The 14,762-nt window shown below is 35.4% G+C and overlaps 1 protein-coding gene across 2 annotated transcripts in view; it reads right to left on the reverse strand.

Moving 5' to 3' along the window:
- LOC106054916 (transient receptor potential cation channel subfamily M member 8-like) overlaps positions 1-14,762 on the reverse strand; it is a 50,591-nt gene that overhangs the window by 13,629 nt on the left and 22,200 nt on the right. For both annotated transcript variants that reach the window (XM_056004891.1, XM_056004890.1), the window contains exons 14-24: positions 14,188-14,325; positions 12,503-12,659; positions 11,279-11,361; positions 11,048-11,148; positions 9,819-10,062; positions 7,349-7,386; positions 6,914-6,989; positions 5,190-5,321; positions 2,520-2,777; positions 1,932-2,106; positions 780-936 (exon numbers count right to left, since the gene is read on the reverse strand). In XM_056004891.1, the coding sequence (XP_055860866.1) occupies positions 780-936; positions 1,932-2,106; positions 2,520-2,777; positions 5,190-5,321; positions 6,914-6,989; positions 7,349-7,386; positions 9,819-10,062; positions 11,048-11,148; positions 11,279-11,361; positions 12,503-12,659; positions 14,188-14,325 (1,559 nt within the window). The remainder of the gene's footprint in view (positions 1-779; positions 937-1,931; positions 2,107-2,519; positions 2,778-5,189; positions 5,322-6,913; positions 6,990-7,348; positions 7,387-9,818; positions 10,063-11,047; positions 11,149-11,278; positions 11,362-12,502; positions 12,660-14,187; positions 14,326-14,762) is intronic.

Raw genomic sequence — 14,762 nt, forward strand, 5'->3', positions numbered from 1 at the left:
TGATCGGTCCCAGCGAAACATCATTCAACTGTTTTCTTTTCCATAATAACCCCCCCTCCCATCCCCCCCCAAAAAAAAAAGCTCAAAGGTCACTATATGTAAAATTAACCTTTTTTACGAACTACAAACAACGGGTCATGTGACCAGCACGACTTTATTTCCCAGAGCTGCAGTGAGGTGCTCTTTAATTTATAAAAACAAAATAAGTAAAACACCCCTTTCAGACCTATATAGGTCTGATTATGTAAATGTCATCTGTCTATATAGCCGGCGGTTCACGAGGGTGTCATGAGGCAAGCTCAACGACCAACGGCCTTTAATTTCGCCAACTAAAGTCAGGTACCCATCAGAAATAGGTGGATTCAGTTTTCTTTCTTTTCTTTTTAGAAATTCAAAATCTCTTTTGTCTTCACAGGGATTCAAACCCGAAAGCTCCGGTTTGGAAACCAAGCGCTTTACTACTCAACTTTTCCTCTCCCTTTTTTTTAATCTAAGTTAGCTCTTCAAGAGAGTTCTCGTGGGATAGGGTCCAGACTTCCAGTTACAAATAAAATTAAAAGCTGATTAGCAACAGAACTACACTTATTGCTTTAACGTGTTATATTGAATTAGAATGTTGCCAATCTCAAAAGGGTATACATACGTATCTAATTGCATCAATGAGTTAATTAAACGAGAATGTTGTCAACTTGACAAGATTATAATTATTTATAGAATTAGACCAATCAGAAGGATGAAATGCAATGTTGCCAACTATAAAAGCGTATAAATATATTTACCTAAATAGAGCAATCAGTAAGTTAAACAACATTATATTCACAATGACATAGTAGGCACCCATCAAGGGAGGCACATAATAGGAACCAGCAGTAGTTGGGCACCTCAGTTCACTGTAGGTGTTATATAGGGCAGGGTCTCTTGTACAACTTTGACCATCTGTAAGAACATAAGATCATGACACATATAGATTGTAATTTAAATTACGCTTTTACAACCAAAATATAACTGTAACGAGGTAGAAATGAATCACAATATATTGATGTATGATGTCAGTAAAATGCGAGGGCTTGTGTTTATAGCTTCATAAAGAAGGAATTTTTTTTAAAAATAAAAAACTACTTTTAAAATGTTATTCTTGTTATATTACTTGTTTTAACTAACAATCTTTATCAGTGGCGTAGCTACGGATTTTGGGACCGGAAGCTTGACCTCTTCAGAGGCCCATGCGTTTTGACACATTCGACATCATGACATGAGATAATGGCGTAATATTTAATGTAAAAACAAATTTCGGACACTCATTTTGGGGGCTCGAAGGGATTTTCAAATTTTAATCCCCTCCTTCCCCCCTTTCTATGCCACTGATCCTTATACAGCCCACACTAACTGCTACCTACTCTTTTAAACCTTTCTATGTAGTATTTTTATATTTCCATGCTTAAGGTTGAAATATAGCCTATGATTGAAATAAATGTAAGGACTTCGTTTAATAACAATCCTTGCGTTATTAGAGTAGGTCTATCTGTTACTATCTAGTGTATAAATTATTATTTCTGTTAGAATACATGGCCAGCTAGCTTTATCATGTGATATACCGCCTGTTGTCCAGCGTCTGTTAAACATTTCACACTATTGATCACCTGTTCTGTTACATCTACATGGTCTGCTGCACATATATGTTACATTCAGATACATCGCCTGTTGTCCAGATAGATCCACATCGTCTGCTAACTATATCACATGATTGATCACCTGTTGTTCTGTTACATCTTCATGACCTGCTGCCTATATCATATGATACTTCTGTTGTCCTGTTAGATCTCCATGGTCCGCTGACCGTCAGCTACATAACCCTTGTCACATTCCCCTGTCACACTAAATCGTCACACAAACTCAAACCCACCATCGCCCCCCACTCCTATAGTACTTACTTTCTAATTCGCTCAAGAAGAACTCTCCAAATAAAACCCAGAAAGCTTTCTTCAACAGATGGAATACCAACAGTGGGCTGATACGAGACTCTGGATAAAGAACTGACTCAGAGGCAATGGCGTAAGCGATAAAAAATATCGCCACAATGAGAAGAAATGCCGCAAGGGTTTTGAACTAGTGAAGAATGAAAAAAAAATGTGTTTACAATATACACTGTACTCTAACATACAACATGACTTCTATTGAGGAAAGTTGAAAATAAGGCTAGGAATGTCAAATTGATATAAAAGTTAATGATTTAGCTAGGAGTGTTAATCTTATAAGAAAAAAGTTAACGATCTAGCTAGCAATGGTAATCAAATAGGAAAAAAAAGTAAATTATTAAGGTAGGAATAGTAATCTAATGTGAACAAAAATTAATGATTAAGCTAGGAAAGCTAATTTAATACGAACAAATGTTAATGATTAAGCTAGGAATGTTAATCTAATATGAACAGATTACCACGATTGAACTAGAGATTTTAATTTATCTGATTCAACATTATCTTAAAATATGTGCTATGCAAATAATTTAGACTCTACTCTACCATCTTCATAATCATGAGGAGTATAGGTCCAAAGAAACTGTGTATACAGCAGACCTCTAGAGTAGAAACTGAGAATGTGATGAAGTCGATACTCAGCAAGACTCGAGCCCAGGTCATGTAGTCTGGATTCTCGGGAAAAAAATAGGCTACCAGTCGTAGACCCCAGGCAACGGCAAACAGAAGAATTGAACCAAATTCCAGTAGGAAAAATTGACTCAGTGGGTACAAGGGGAATAACTTGATTGGATTCCTTGCAATCTAAAAGGTAGAAAAAAAGATTGTTAAGCAAATTATTTTTTTTTATTTGCAATTTATACCTGAACATTTGTTTTCTGTTAAATGGAAAAACAGAAAACGAACTACAATAACATAGTCTGTAGATCTGTAGGTCAGTGTTTCTCAAACTGTAGGGTACTACCTAAATCCATATTTGAGTTATAATAATGTAAATATAACTTTGTTACCAAAGCTTATATATTTCAGCATTACGTAACATTGACTGTTTCATCTTCTAAGTAGTAGAAATTTGAATACCTCTTTACCGATGTCATTGTATCGCCTACCGTCTCGTTTGGTGGCCGAGTGGTAAAGCGTTTGTATTCCGCGCCTGAGGGTCATGGGTTCGAATCCTGGAGACTATTTTTTTTTTTAATTTTGGAATCTTCATGGTGCCCTAACCACATACATGTATATAAATGTATACTATGTTCTCTTGCAGGGCATGGTGGCTGAGGGGTAAAGCATTTGGCTCTCGAATCAAGAGTCCTGGGTTCAAATTCTGGTGAAGATTAGGGTTTTTAATTTTGGGATCTTTGGGAGCCTCTCAGCTCCAGATCTAATGGGTACCTGACATTAGTTGGGGAAAAGTAAAGGCGATTGGTCGCTATGCTGGTCGCATGACACCCTCGTTAACAGTGGGCCACAGAAACATCGTCCAATATACCGCATGGTCTGAAAGGGTAACTTTACTTTACTTTGACCGTCTTGTTTACACCAGAACGGTCAAATTTGAACCGATTGTCGTACCTTCCATCTGTTGGTGTCCTACATATAATTTTGACAGATCCCCAACTATATGCCCTCCTTAAAGATAAAGATGATCTTATCAAGACTGATCCACAACTATGTCGCCCTAAAGATAAAGATGATCTTATGAAGACAGATCCGCAACTATACGTCCTCCTAAAGATAAAGATGATCTTATGAAGACAGATCCGCACTATACGTCCTCCTAAAGATAAAGATGATCTTATGAAGACAGATCAGCAACTATATGTCCTCCTAAAGATAAAGATGATCTTATGAAGACAGATCCGCAACTGTACGTCCTCCTAAAGATAAAGATGATCTTATGAAGACAGATCCGCAACTATACGTCCTCCTAAAGATAAAGATGATCTTATGAAGACAGATCCACAACTATACGTCCTCCTAAAGATAAAGACGATCTTATGAAGACAGATCCGCAACTATATGTCCTCCTAAAGATAAAGATGATCTTATGAAGACAGATCCACAACTATATGTCCTCCTAAAGATAAAGATGATCTTATGAAGACAGATCCACAACTATATGTCCTCCTAAAGATAAAGATGATCTTATGAAGACAGATCCACAACTATATGTCCTCCTAAAGATAAAGATGATCTTATGAAGACAGATCCACAACTATATGTCCTCCTAAAGATAAAGATGATCTTATGAAGACAGATCCACAACTATATGTCCTCCTAAAGATAAAGATGATCTTATGAAGACAGATCCACAACTATATGTCCTCCTAAAGATAAAGATGATCTTATGAAGACAGATCCACAACTATATGTCCTCCTAAAGATAAAGATGATCTTATGAAGACAGATCCACAACTATATGTCCTCCTAAAGATAAAGATGATCTTATGAAGACAGATCCACAACTATATGTCCTCCTAAAGATAAAGATGATCTTATGAAGACAGATCCACAACTATATGTCCTCCTAAAGATAAAGATGATCTTATGAAGACAGATCCACAACTATATGTCCTCCTAAAGATAAAGATGATCTTATGAAGACAGATCTACAACTATATGTCCTCCTAAAGATAAAGATGATCTTATGAAGACAGATCCACAACTATATGTCCTCCTAAAGATAAAGATGATCTTATGAAGACAGATCCACAACTATATGTCCTCCTAAAGATAAAGATGATCTTATGAAGACAGATCTACAACTATATGTCCTCCTAAAGATAAAGATGATCCTAAGAAGACAAAGCCCATTTTAAACGTTCCTGCTCTACTGCCACCAATGTCTGCCACAATTTCGTTATTAACCCCTTCCACCCTAACTTTAATTTGTATTGGACTTGTGCTATAGACCAAAGGAGAAACTCGGCATGCAGAAAACACTTGAAGCATGAATTACACCCCGTACTTTGTTAAGGGCCTCACACCCCTGCCCTGCCCCAGACCCTTTATCTGGTTAAAAAAAGAGGGGACCATGCACATTATTTTACTGGTTTAGTAGGGCGCCATTAATACAATTTTGAAAAATACTGCTCTAGAGAAAAGAAAGTTAACTTAAAAATCTGCAGCCACAAATGAGTTAATTTCAGAGCGATGTAACAATTGTATTAATATTTCAGAGAATGAGTTTTCCAAAAAAAATAAAATGTAGCGTACCTGGTTGATTTGTTCGAAGAGATAGGTTCCGACCCAGGCCCATAGCAACCATTCTAGCCAATGAAATGATTCCACGCGCAGTATAGATATCAGGATGATGGCGAAAAGAATTAAAAATGCCACGTGACTCAACTGAAAGTTAAACAAAATTGGAAAAAGCTTTCTTCTCAAAACAAAAACATGAACAAATTTAACGAAACAATTGTGTAATCTCAAGGCTGCTTACTGTAACATTATGTCACGGTTTATTAAGCTATTAATTTTTTGGGGTCTATAATTCTGCTGTTGATTTTTTTTAGCAGATTATTGAAACCAATGAATGCTTGGTGTGCTAGGATCCAATCTTTTTAGAGGATCTCTAGAAGAGGGGGTACCTGGGAGCAGGATTCCGTGCTGCCTTTAGAACTTAACTGGCAGCCAAGCAATTTAACCACTCAGCCATCTTTGATTTGTTCATCTTTAAAAACCTTTTTTTCTAAAATATACTTGTTAAGTCCAAACTCGAAATATTTCCGCAAATTGTTGCTTTGGTTTAAAAATTATTTTATTTCAATATCTTTAATTTTTTATATTAAATTTTGGCCCTTTAAGGTTAAAAAAAAAATATTCTCCACTAAAATAAATAAAAATATAAATCCACATTGAGCCAATTAGAACTGTCTAACCAAGAAGGTGTTAACTTGCGCTAATAAAGTGGCAGATCTGGTAGTCAGCGAAAGTACCAGATAAAAGAACATGCCAGAAAAGGCAGCGTAGTTGACTCTAAAGCATAATTTACAATTGGGATTCAATCGTGACCTCCGTGACTATGTCGGAGGTACCGATTCAATAGGGCATTACTTTTCACACCATATGCCAGTGGCGTTGCAAGGGTTGCTATCATCAAGTGCGGATACCTTTTAATACCACCACCCCCAATCATACCTTGTCAATTTTTATTTTTTGAAATCTTATGTTATAAGTTATCGTATGTATTAAAGATGTTCCTTTACAAGATAAAATCATTACGTTTGCACGTATCCATGTGTTAATCAGAATAAATTTAATCCGTATTAAACATTAAGACGCTATTGTCAATTCTTATAAGAATAATAAATAAGTCTACACTTGAAAGAAAGAAAAAAACTTTGTTTCCCTTAACGTTGTTACATCCTAATAGGAGTCATCCAATGTGGGTTGCAGCAAGGCCGGCCTTAGGCATATGCAAACTAGGCAGCTGCCTAGCGCCTCTGATTGCTGCGTGTGTGTGTGTGTGTGTGGGGGGGGGGTCCTCGCATAGAACTCGGAACAATTTTTTTTTTTTTTTTTTTAGAGAAGAATGAGCGAATTTTGGATAGCTGCCTGGTCATGCGGTGTGCGTGGTGGACTGTTGTTCGTATTTATCGATGGTCTCGGGCTCAAACCCTGCCCGCTCCCATCCCCCGTCGTTCTGCGGGAGGTTTGGACTACAAAGTAAACTATCTTCAACTCTGAAGGAACATCCGAAACATGTCAAATATTTGACAAGTTCTTGTTGGAGTACGCTAGGTTTTAATAGGTTTATTTCTCTGTGTTTTTTTAATTTGTTTTTTTTTTATTTGGGGCTACCAAATTAACCTCCCACTGGGCCTCCAATTATTTAAAGCCGGCCCTGGTCAAAACCCTCGATTTGCCATATCAACACCACTGCCTTAGACCTCTCTAAATTTTTAAGAAATCATTTTTTTTGCTAAATAAATACTTACGAATCGAAAATAGCATAACACTGATGGCGCAAAGAAATATCGCATAGAATCTTTGATGTCTTCCCTCAAAGTACAGCTATAGGAATTTTAAAAAAAGTTTCGTTTATAATAAAGATATTAAGATATTGAGAATACTAATATAATCTGTATTGTTACAGGCCTATTTTAACTCACTCAGTCTGTCTGCCTGTCTGTAAGGAATCAATGCCTTAAAAAATTTATTAATCTCAAATTTTGATCTGTGCTTAGCTTATAATATTGTAATTAACTTATATTAGCTTCTAAAATACAGACGATGCTTTAAACAAATGAAGATGATTGCGCCCAACGCTTGTCCCCAGGTCAATCAAGTCATGAATAACTTAAAAATTACTTATAAAATGTTTTTAACAAAACTGAATTTAAAAAAAAAAAGACAACATTCAGTATATTTACCATTTAGATTCAGAGAAACCTTCAGAAATATTGTCCGTCTGAAAAAAAAAATGTTTGAAAGCATTTATAGAGTTCAAAAACTATCTAGGCCTAAATGGTCTAGTTATGTTATCCATACACTAAATATATCCATACGCTTAATATATCCATACACTAAATATATATACATACACAAAATATATCCATACACTAAATATATCCAAAAACTAAATATATCCATACACTATTGTCACGGGTGAATGTGTGTATAATCTATTTGTACAGATATATGTCAGTTGGAACGTATGCGCGAATGACCGGAACTGTGTTAGTTTAGACAGAAGAGAGAGAGACTGTGATATGTGCCATGAAGTATAAAAAAGGTTGTGTTTTGACCGAGTTGTTGTGTGTTTTTTTGTAACTACAGCTGAACCCAGGGACACCTAGACTTGGAGAGAAACTAAAAGCAAGTTTCTAGAGAGATATTGAAATATAGATGTAGTAGAAAACTGTAACAACTAAATATATCCATACACTAAATATATCCATACATTTAATATATCCATGAACTTAATAAATATATGCAGTAAAACGACTCATAAATTAAATGGACCCATAAACTACACATATCCATAAAATAAATAGACCATGGCCTAAAAAGTTTTTAAACTAAATACATCATCAAGTTAATGCACTAATAAACTACACATATCCATGTAGTAAATGGACCCATAAACTAAATCAATCCATGTAATAAATTGAAATAGGGGCCAAAGAACTAAACGGATTCATGAATAAATGACCAATAAATTAAATAGATGTATGGAAATATTTATTAGCCGATGGACTAAAGACATGTATATATAGGCCAACGTACTAAATAGATTCATGGAAATATGTATCAATGAATCAAATAGATTCATAAATATGAGGACCAGTGAACTAAATAGATTCATAAATATGAGGACCAGTGAACTAAATAGATTCATGGACATATTGGCCAATGAACTAAGTAGATTCATTGATATATTGACCAATTAACTAAATAGATTTATGAACATTTGGTCAATTAGCTAAATAGATTCATGGACATATTGGCCAATTATCTAAATAGATTTATAGACATATGGGCTAATTAATTAAATAAATTTAAGGTCATTTAGCAAATTAACTAAATAGATTTATGGACATATTCGCCAATTAATTAAATAGATGCATGGACATATTCGCAAATGAACTAAAAAGATTCATGGACACATAAAGTCAATGAACTAAATAGATTCATGGACACATAAAGTCAATGAACTAAATAGATTCATGGACACATAAAGTCAATGAACTAAATAGATTCATGGACACATAAAGTCAATGAACTAAATAGATTCATGGACACATAAAGTCAATGAACTAAATAGATTCATGGACACATAAAGTCAATGAACTAAATAGATTCATGGACACATAAAGTCAATGAACTAAATAGATTCATGGACACATAAAGTCAATGAACTAAATAGATTCATGGACACATAAAGTCAATGAACTAAATAGATTCATGGACACATAAAGTCAATGAACTAAATAGATTCATGGACACATAAAGTCAATGAACTAAATAGATTCATGGACACATAAAGTCAATGAACTAAATAGATTCATGGACACATAAAGTCAATGAACTAAATAGATTCATGGACACATAAAGTCAATGAACTAAATAGATTCATGGACACATAAAGTCAATGAACTAAATAGATTCATGGACACATAAAGTCAATGAACTAAATAGATTCATGGACACATAAAGTCAATGAACTAAATAGATTCATGGACACATAAAGTCAATGAACTAAATAGATTCATGGACATATTGATCAAATCAGAGGGCCTAGACGTATGTACGTAACAAATATTAACGAAGGTCTTATGTTCATTTAAAGACTTCTAGTATCCTTGTCAGCCATGGAGGGGCGTAGGCAGGAATTTTCCATCATTATGAGGCACGGGGGGCTTGACTTATTTGCATAACATTTAATATTTAATGTAAATAACACTCATTTGGGGGCCCCCCTGAAGTTGGGACCCGCGGGGGGGGATTTTCAAATTCTCCATCCAAGCTACGCCACTGCAGCCATGATTGGGATTTTTGTTTTAAGCACACATTGGACTAAAAAAAAATTATGTTTAAAAATGTGTATAAAATTATTATAAGTACTTTTTTTTTATCTCTCGTAGACAAACTGTTTAACGAAAATACAACTTATCTCTACGGAACCTCCTACATAGTATTGATAGTATTCTATTAACTTAGGTTCTCCATGGCTACTCTACTAGATAGGGCATAGTCAACTTCCACAGCCTCTTTCCAGCTGGTGCCCACAGATGTTAGGTCTTCTAACAAGGTAGACGGCTTTGTTTACATTTTCTATTTTCGGCTTCAACGTTATGGCTGACTTGGGTCAACTGTATACACACTATTAACTCTACTAACCTCACTTTCATGGTTCAGACTGACTTCTTTAGTTCCCACAAGACTTCCAAAGTACCAGATCCTGCTGTTAAACTCTCGGCAGGCTAGCTGTGACAAAAACGTCTTGTTGCCCCCAGTCAGCGCCAACATGAGGCAAGTGGTGTTACCCCAGTTCTCCATCTTCTGCCCCAGCAATTTGATTGCCTCGCCAGGCTGCTTATTGTAGGTTCTGTTTATGGTTTCTATGGCGTAGTTTTGAAAGTGTCTGTTAAAGTACGAAACATAGCGGGTATAATTATAATTAAATTTATACGAAACATAGCGGGTATAATTATAATTAAATTTATACGAAACATAGCGGGTATAATTATAATTAAATTTATACGAAACATAGCGGGTATAATTATAATTAAATTTATACGAAACATAGCGGGTATAATTATAATTAAATTTATACGAAACATAGCGGGTATAATTATAATTAAATTTATACGAAACATGGCGGGTATAATTATAATTAAATTTATACGAAACATAGCGGGTAGAATTATAATTAAATTTATACGAAACATAGCGGGTAGAATTATAATTAAATTTATACGAAACATAGTGGTTAGAATTATAATTAAATTTATACAAAACATAGCGGTTATAATTATAATTAAATTTATACGAAACATAGCGGGTAGAATTATAATTAAATTTATACGAAACATAGCGGGTAGAATTATAATTAAATTTATACGAAACATAGCGGGTAGAATTATAATTAAATTTATACGAAACATAGCGGGTAGAATTATAATTAAATTTATACGAAACATAGCAAGTATAATCATAATTAAATTTATATGAAACAGAGCGGGTAGAATCATCATTGAATTTGTACGAAACAGAGCGGGAATAATCAGGCTTAAATTTAAAGAAAAACAATATTTAATTATGCATTTATCAATTCGTCACCTGATGGATATCATTTAAACTAATTTAAAGTCAGATGTTTCTGTTGAGTGAAGTACAGATAGTACTAATGTACTTAATGTGTTCACAATTCAAAGTACGTGCATAAATATTTTTTCTTATTACCCGTATCGTCAACTTTAAAAAATATACAGTTTTCATGTTTTTATTCTAAAGCAATGTAATAATAAAAACATACACATTTTATGTAGTCTTGTGTGTTGTAAATTATGTAGAGCTATATTTAAATTCTAAAGAGATACTCAATGAATGAAAAACTAATACGTTACTTCATCCATTCTTTGATTTGTAACTGCTGTTCAATGTGTGGCTCCAAATCATGAAGCTCCTTTAGTATTTTGTAGCCATAGAGGGCAGCTCCTGTAGGAGACTTCAATGTGGCATAGTCATACAGTTATTAAACGAAAGATCAGTAAGAAAACATGTATTTCTTATAGAAGCATTGAAGTAATATAAGATTATAAGATGATTTATTTGTTTAAAGAAAGTTTTTAACTCACATCCAATTTTTGCCAGATGATATTTGCCAACTCCATTCTTTCTTCCACTATAGAAAGTTTGAACAAAGTGGCTGTTTTGGCAGCTTAACCAAAGAAGGTAAACAAAATTCACAATGAGACAATTTACTTTATTTCTGCCTGACTGCTCTAATAAAGTCTAAACACACACACACAAACACACAGAGGCGCAGACGACGTAAAGAAAACTTAAATAGACCCCCCCCCTTCCCAGTGGACAACGACTTTGCGTAAGGAAATATATGAATGTCGTAATTTCTTTTTGCGTAGTCCTGTGAAACATTGCATTGACCATTCTCTACGGAATCAAAGACATTTCAATCGTTATTACTATTAGTGTCAGGCTGTTGGCGTCATTTTTGTTTATTACAAAGCTTATATCAACGCACTCTGTCTGTCTGTCTGGTAAAAAGTGTGTACATGTTATTTCTCCCACACCCATTCTCGGCTCAGGTTGATACTTCGCTCGATTATCCATTTTCATAGACAAGACATGAATAGATAAAAAGTAACCGTTTAGACAATTAATTACTGGTAATTCATTATTTTGTTTAATAGCAACAAGGGAAACTAATCCTTCAGTATTCACAAATATGGCTAAATTTGGTGGGTTTAGTCCCCTTAATTAAATGCTAACGATTTTTCTCCCTTACGCATTCTCCGATCAAGTTGATACTTTAACAAAACACCAATCAATAATAAAAAATTCTCAATTAGTCAATTAATTATTGGTAATTAAATATTTTTTTGATATCGAATAAAGGAAATAACCTTTACATTATTGGTAGATATAGTTTTAAGGACGGAGTTCTTCCCCCTTAGACAAGCTTTGTTGTTTTTTTAAAGGATTTTTAATATTGTGCTAAGATCTATTATCTATATAAACATGAAACAGTATTTGTAACAGTATTGATGACTGACGAGCAGGTGTGTAAATACTTCGGTGAACAAGTCAAGGCTGATTCCGAAGACTAAGGATTGGTGGCAGTGTTTCACGTGAATACGTACACCCTTTTACGATCTGCATATTTCTCTACTCTGATGCAGACAAAGCCGTTGTCCACCTGGGGGTCTATTTCAGTTTTCTTTATGCACTAAAACTAATATGGATTTAAATTTAGTAGATTGAATTTTTGGATTACATTAAAGTAAACAATTGGGTAAACAATTGATTGAACTAATTAATTTCTCACAGATTAGAAATACCTTCAGTTTCGCCCATGACGTCATCAGCTACTATTTTCTTCCTATCCGTAGCCTCGGCACAAAATTCTTTAATTAGCAGCGCGGTTCTTTTCTGTTTCGGTGTCATCTTGACGTCTCTAATCTCATTGTCATTTCTGGACATTTCTTGATTTATCATCTTTTTTTAAAAATAAAAAAAAAAACCACTAATGACCTCAAACTTTAAAATATTTCTCAAATAAGTTCGCAAAAAAAAAAAATAGTGATAATATTGATATTGCTAACATTAACTTGTCGGTATCAATAAGCAGTGTTTCCAAAACTACGGCCCTTGGACCAAATCTTGCTCCTCGAAACATCAATTCATAGTTCATTCTCTAGCTGCAGGTTATCGACTCCTTTTGAGGTCTTTTTTTTTTTTTTTTTTGAGTTGATGGGACCTATGGCATGTATCGAAAATTGTTTATAAATCCTTGGCAGAAAAATATGGAGATTTCATGCGAAAAAAGTAAAAGCAAAGCACCCCCCTCTCAGACCTTGCCATCTATAGGGCAAAGGATGTAAAGGTCTTGCCATATATAGGGCAGAGGATGTAAAAATCTTGTCATCTATAGGGCAGAGGATGTAAAGATCTTGCCATCTTTAGGGCAGAGGATGTAAAGATATTGTTATCTATAGGGCAAAGGATGTAAAGGTCTTGCCATATATAGGGCAGAGGATGTAAAAATCTTGTCATCTATAGGGCAGAGGATGTAAAGATCTTGCCATCTTTAGGGCAGAGGATGTAAAGATATTGCCATCTATAGGGCAGAGGATGTAAGGGTCTTGCCATCTATAGGGCAGAGGATATAAAGGTCTTGCAATCTATAGGGCAGTGGATGTAAAGGTCATTTGTTTCTATGATTGACAGTTAACGAGGGTTTCATGTGGCCAGGACATGAACAACCACTTTACTTTCTCCAATGTCAGGTACCCACCTATTTGACCCAGGGACGCCTTTAAAACCCCGAAATAAAAAATCCCCATTCTTAACCGAGTTTAGAACCCAGGACCCCTCAGTTAAGAAGCCAAGCACTTTACCACTCGGCCACCATGCCCCCCCCCTTTTTTTTTTAGTTTTATGAGGAAAGCATTTTGTTAATCGACATCATGATATGAGATAATGGCGTAATATTTAAAATTTAATGTAAAAGAAAAATTCGAAAAGTTCTTTTGTTGGCCTCCACCTCCTGTTGGGCCACGGGTCAGATTTTCCTACCCCTACCATAGCTACGCCACTGGCCTTGTCATGTCATGATTCCGGGTTTCAGCCCTGTCTGATGTAATTCCACGCTGCCCTGTGAAATGTTTGGGCTATAATGTAATAGTCTTCAACTCTAAGGGGACATCCGAAATATGCCAAAACAAACAAACAAAAGCCCCAGACTCACAGGCAGAGATGAGTTGCTTGTATATAGTGCATATTTTTTGCTTATAGCATGCTCAGTGCGCTGTGGTCTGTGGTCCAATCTGTTTTGTGGTCAAGTTGGGGACGAGGTATCTTAATCTTGGAGAAGGTTTTCCCTGCTGCCTTTATGCGCTCAGCAAAGACAACTCTGCTGGCTAGGTTTTTGAACTCGAGATCCCTTGACATGTAGCCTCCCTTCTTTTGCATAAGACTTCAATAATTAAATCTCCACCAGATCATTATGCGTGAACATATTTACCAATTGTAATGTAGGCGAGACATCTGTTGCATCAATGTAATCGTTTGGATTAAGGCCCTGCTCTAGCAGGTAGCGAACAAAGGAGTAACGTCTTAATGACAGAGCAGTCTGTAGTATCTCTTTACACAATGCTTTATTCTGATGAAGCAAAAGAAGAAACCAGACTTAATATTCATGTAGATAACAATAGTCATGAAATTAACGTTTAAAATATTACTTGTATGTAAATGTGATTATTATTCAATGTCAGGATATTGTCTTTCAGTCTTTGAAATGGAAGACCTAAGAGTGACCCAAATATTCTGCTACATATAAAGTTGACATTGTTGTTGACTGCGGGGAGGTGGGTGTTACAGGATTCTAAACAGTGTCGGGCGGGTGAAATTTGAGCTACCGTCGCCTCAGCGTGGCGCCTCCGTGGAAACGTCCGCCAAGGGAGTCGGATAGGAGAAGAAAGGTAGCACACATAGCTCTCAGTGGGCTACCACTCGTTGGCTCTATCGAATTAACATTGCACGTGGTAGGGATGTAACAAAGGCTCGCGAATTAGTCCAACCCCCACCCGCTTCGTTCGC

This window comes from Biomphalaria glabrata, chromosome 11 (assembly GCF_947242115.1).
Source record: "Biomphalaria glabrata chromosome 11, xgBioGlab47.1, whole genome shotgun sequence".
NCBI lineage: Eukaryota > Metazoa > Mollusca > Gastropoda > Planorbidae > Biomphalaria > Biomphalaria glabrata.